Source organism: Punica granatum, chromosome 8, assembly GCF_007655135.1.
Source record: "Punica granatum isolate Tunisia-2019 chromosome 8, ASM765513v2, whole genome shotgun sequence".
Taxonomy (NCBI): domain Eukaryota; kingdom Viridiplantae; phylum Streptophyta; class Magnoliopsida; order Myrtales; family Lythraceae; genus Punica; species Punica granatum.
This window is the reverse complement of record NC_045134.1, coordinates 13,728,582-13,733,568: the sequence shown is the minus strand read 5'-3', so window position 1 is coordinate 13,733,568 and position 4,987 is coordinate 13,728,582. Positions and strand designations below refer to the sequence as shown.

Sequence of the window (4,987 nt, the reverse complement as noted above, 5' to 3'; positions counted from 1 at the left end):
CCACACTCAACGCTCAAAAGTCCCTCAAAAAGGGAATCGCCCAACTGTTGGAAAAAGAAGAATCGATCAACATATATACGTTACTGACCGAAGCAAGCATTACCTAGAAAACAATATAAAAATAAAATTTCATGTCAATTAAGACTCGACTCAGCGCGCACTCCCTCTCTTACTCCTCCGGTAAACGTTATCATATGAGGTACGATTATATCTGGTAGGCTTGAATGGAAAGAAATGTAGATAAAACAACCATATAATCTACAACCTTTTTGTATGATTGATTTCAATTTCATTTCTTTCCATTTGTACATACCAAAAATATATTATTATTAAGAGCATAATAGCGTTCACACGATTACCAATAACAATCACGAAACAAAAAGCTATACTAGCGACTTATAGTGGAAATTCACTTTATGCATACCACCTTTGTATTCAATGATATATCATTTTTTTTAATTGAATGAAGAACCAAAGATTCTATTTTCGTCTTTATAAGGGGGGTCACTTCTCTCTGGATGTTTGTACTAGTACAACAAAATTTCTCATTACAGAGAAGTTGGAGGGGAGATAAAGAGAGATATATGGCGAAATTATGTCCAACGGGGATGTTCGATAAGGTGAAGCCCTACTTGCTGATGGTGAGCTTACAATTTGGATCAGCTGGGATGTACATAATAAGCATGGCGACACTCAACCACGGGATGAGCCGATATGTTCTCATTGTCTATCGGAACGCTGTTGCTGCCCTCGTTCTTGCTCCCTTTGCCCTTGTTTTTGAAAGGTTAAACAATACTACTTATCCCCTTCTCATCCCTTGCATATTTTTTACCATGTACCCATGCATGATCATGATCGGATACAGATCCTTCATCCAACAAAAAAATAAAATCGGATACATAATATATATATATATATATATATATAAAGTAGCTCCCGCGTTTACTTGCAAAAGTAATATAATTGCACTGATGTTGCTAGAAAGGTATATTTATCTCCTCTGTTTTCATTTTCACCTTAATTTTGGGCGCGTTGTTGCATAATAACCTTCAACTCAGCAACATATGGCTGCAGTATGTTTAAGACAGTCATCTATATTTGTAGCCTAGCGGTTACTAATACAGTATCATAAGAAAATCTATGATGGTCCTATCACATCAAGTGACCTAAGGAAACACACCAATATGATTGTAGCAAATAGATAAATGAACTTATTATCACATCACGGGATAGCAAGCCACAAATTGGTATGATAAGATAATTAAACTGGTTATTTCCGACCATGACAATTCAGTTGTTGAAGCGAGTCGATTGATTAGGAAATATTCACCGAGGAATACGTGTGTACCTACCTTTGAGACTGCAATTGAATTCCATGTGTATGCCAATAATAATATTTAACATATGTCGATTGATTTCAGGAAGACAAGGCCAAAGATGACATTCTCAATATTCTTACAGATTATGGCTCTTGGCTTTCTTGAGTAAGCTCTCTTGCTGCCCAAAAGTTTGCATTTTATTTTTATTATTAATATATTTTTTTAATAATGAAGGCTCATGGTAATAGTACAAGAATATTGAAAACTAATAAAAGATTTACAAGTTCTACTTGTAAGGATGTAATCTAGGATCTTATGGTTTCAAGTCAGCGACTTGTACTAAGTCAATAAGTCCTCTTCCTAGCATTTTTTAACGCGCATCAATTCTATTGATTAATGCACCAAATATGTGTTATGGGTGGACGGAAAATAAATTATTGATTAAGTCATCTCAGCGTTTTCTAGAAAGCAAAAATAAATTTGGTAACCAATTAATTTTTTTTTTCCGGTTACAACCAATTAATTAAATTAGATAGTGAACCCTTTTGTCGAAGATCTAGGCAATTTTATCATTCCAGTCGTATCGGTTATGCAAACAATAAGATCAGGATATAATTCTTTGCTTCTTTTAACTACTTTTTTTTTATACCAAGATAAGTGTTCATATTGCAGTTTGTAATCATTCCAATTGCTCTCCTTTCTATTACAAGAAAAGTTTTTAGGCCTCATTCAAGAAAATAGAAAATCTAATAGAGGAATGTAGATAGTCTCATTACAAAGATCAAACCTAAAATCTCTCGTTTACCAAATGAAAGCATGTGCCACTGCATTCTTTTCTCTAACTACAACCACTTTAATCTTGAAATAATTAGTAACTGATAAATTGATGATTTTACTATGTCCAATGGGGCAGACCAATCCTGGATCAGAATTTTGCATACTTGGGAATGACATACACGTCGGCATCATTTACGTCTGCAATTATGAATGCCGTTCCGTCCGTCACTTTTGTCATGGCCGTTATTTTCAGGTAACTTTCTTTTTTTCTTGTTTTTCTTTTTTTGGGAAGTAGTTATTAACAGGTAATTAAACAGGACGGGAATTATTTACCGAACATGGAGAAAGAAAATTTAATATCACTTTCCGTTTGTTGGAAATTCATCAATTTATATTTTCATAAAAATTAGATTACTATCTTGCATAACTTTACATCCGTGCATCGCAACAATGAAAATGCGTAAAAACGAAATAATTCGTACAACAGGATAGAGCGAGTGAATATCAGACAGATACGAGGACTGGCCAAAATTGTGGGGACAGTTGTGACGTTCGCTGGGGCACTTGTGATGACACTGTACAAAGGGCCGATCATCAACATAATACGGTCGAGAAATCATGCCAGCAGTGGAACGGCGGACGATCCCTCCGACAAGCACTGGGTCACCGGCACTCTCTTCATCCTCATTGGTTGCTGTGCCTGGTCGGCTTTCTATATTTTGCAAGTGAGTTCCTAAAGGGTAAAGGCTTCCCAAGCTTTTTAGTCATAGGGGAATAACACCAAAGCTTTATCACTTTTTCAGTAAATTATATTATCCTTTATTGATGAAAAAAATAAAAAGAACTAACATATCTTTTATTTTTTAAAAAATTTATATACGAGGAGTACTAATATCAAGTAATAGACAGATAACGCTTCATAATATCACTGAAAAATTGAAAAGGAATTTATAATTTAGATCAACGAGTACATGAACATTTTAGACATTCAATTCAAATAATTTGAGAGCATTTCCTTTATTATTTGACAGACCAAAAAATTTCTTTTACATATAATTAATTTTTTATGTTGTCCTGTGCCGCAGTCAATAACGGTAAAGAAGTATCCGGCAGAGATGTCGTTGTCGTCCTTGATATGTTTGGTGGGAGCAGTGCAAAGTGCGGCAGTAGGCCTCGTGGCAGAGCGCCACCCATCCGCTTGGGCTGTCGGCTGGGATACTCGCCTTCTTGCCCCTGTCTATACCGTATGTATTACGTATCTAAGCTAATATAACTAACTGCACTTGGGCATTGGCCTGACCTTTTTTTCGTTTTACCCATAAAAATGTGCCAATCTTGCTAACTGTTTCTACACAAATTTTTAGAGTTATTAATTTTAGCTAATCTCGAAAATTAAAATATATCCCCTTTTTTATTAAGTATGTGGTATGGAAAATAGAATTTTATTAGATAACAACAACACTGATCGTGGATATATGATAATTTATTACAGGGAGTAATTAGCTCGGGAATTACATACTATGTTCAAGGTCTAGTGATGAAAACAAGAGGGCCGGTGTTCGTGACAGCATTCAACCCTTTATGCATGGTCATAGTTGCTGCATTGGGCTCCATCATCTTAGCTGAGAAGCTCTATCTTGGAAGGTATACTTATGATTCTCCCTTTCTTCGAGCAAACCACAAAACAAAAATTGTTTTCAGCTTTCAATTTTCCGAGGAAATAAAGAGGAAAAATGCGTGAAAAGCTTGTTGCATGTATATCCCCAGTATTAGAAATAACATTCTCTTTGAGCTGAAATGAGAATATGAATATTAATGAAATTTCTCGGAAATTTTGGTTTTATGTTCACTAGGTACAAACCAGAATGATGTGCGGAGGCATCATAGAGAAATTCTTTAATTACTTTTTTATTTTCAAGAAATTATTTAATATTTATTAGGAACAGAGGAAATTTCTAATGTTTTTAAAAAATATTTAATATATTTTGTGATTTTTAATATATAAAAATTAAGTATTATGAATAAAATAACAAAAAATAGAAAGAATTTACAGATGCCCGAGGATTAGCCAAAACAACCTCCCATAGGTTAGAGTTTTAATTTATATATATATCGTAATAAATTATTGATATCCTCCAACCCAAGGAAAAAAAAAAGACAATGGAAACATATAATATATGAATTCTTTTCTGGGTGCCAAAAAAAAATGTTTCTTTTAATCAATGTTAGCATTTTATATGTCATTACATAGGACTAGTATCTTTTTTTAAGTATTTACTTTTCCTTTTATTGTCCATTATTGTTATTTCAGTATAATTGGAGGCATTATCATAGCTGTTGGACTCTACTCGGTGGTTTGGGGTAAAAGCAACGACTACAGCAGCCCAAAAGAGGCGTCGACGGCCCTCAAATCTGACGGCGAAGGCCAAAAGCTGCCGATAACTGCCGGAGATGGTGCTAATGGGGTGATAAAAAAGTAAAATTTGCTGAAAGGATGGCCAAATTGGACCAACCGTAGCTTATTATTCAAGTGCTGTACATATACAACTAGAAGGTGATATGTTCAGTTCATATATATAAATATGAACTGAATTTCCTCCGCCAGGCGCTCTTCTTTTCGAGAATTAAATTGAATGGAAACTATATAGTTATGCATATATTCTAGTACTTTTAGTAGAAATATACATAATTATAACTGCAATATAATGATTATTTTTGGGTGAATTATATACTCATTAAATTTGTAAAAAATGTATTTTCACAATACTATAATTTTTAACAACTTCAATAAAATTATTAAACGACATCAAATTTGAATGTGAATAACTTAAGGTTTTGATAAAGTGTGCGGGGATTAAACTTATTGATGTAGAGCTATTCAAGACTCGTAA

At 34.0% G+C, this 4,987-nt stretch overlaps 1 protein-coding gene across 1 annotated transcript; it reads left to right on the top strand.

Annotated features, from left to right (window-relative positions):
• The first annotated feature begins 522 nt into the window (after positions 1 to 522).
• Positions 523 to 4,753, top strand: LOC116187081 (WAT1-related protein At4g08290-like). Its single transcript, XM_031515670.1, has 7 exons — positions 523 to 784; positions 1,422 to 1,484; positions 2,233 to 2,349; positions 2,584 to 2,821; positions 3,182 to 3,340; positions 3,589 to 3,740; positions 4,408 to 4,753. Exons 1-7 carry the CDS (start codon positions 585 to 587, stop codon positions 4,574 to 4,576), a joined length of 1,098 nt encoding a protein of 365 aa, XP_031371530.1. The 5' UTR covers positions 523 to 584; the 3' UTR covers positions 4,577 to 4,753.
• The last annotated feature ends 234 nt before the right edge of the window (positions 4,754 to 4,987 follow it).

Coding starts and splice junctions, on each gene's coding strand:
- LOC116187081 (XM_031515670.1), top strand. CDS start 585: ATGGCGAAATTATGTCCAACGGGGATGTTCGATAAGGTGAAGCCCTAC. Junction 1,485..2,232: donor ATGGCTCTTGGCTTTCTTGA/GTAAGCTCTCTT, acceptor CCAATGGGGCAG/ACCAATCCTGGATCAGAATT. Junction 2,822..3,181: donor CGGCTTTCTATATTTTGCAA/GTGAGTTCCTAA, acceptor CCTGTGCCGCAG/TCAATAACGGTAAAGAAGTA.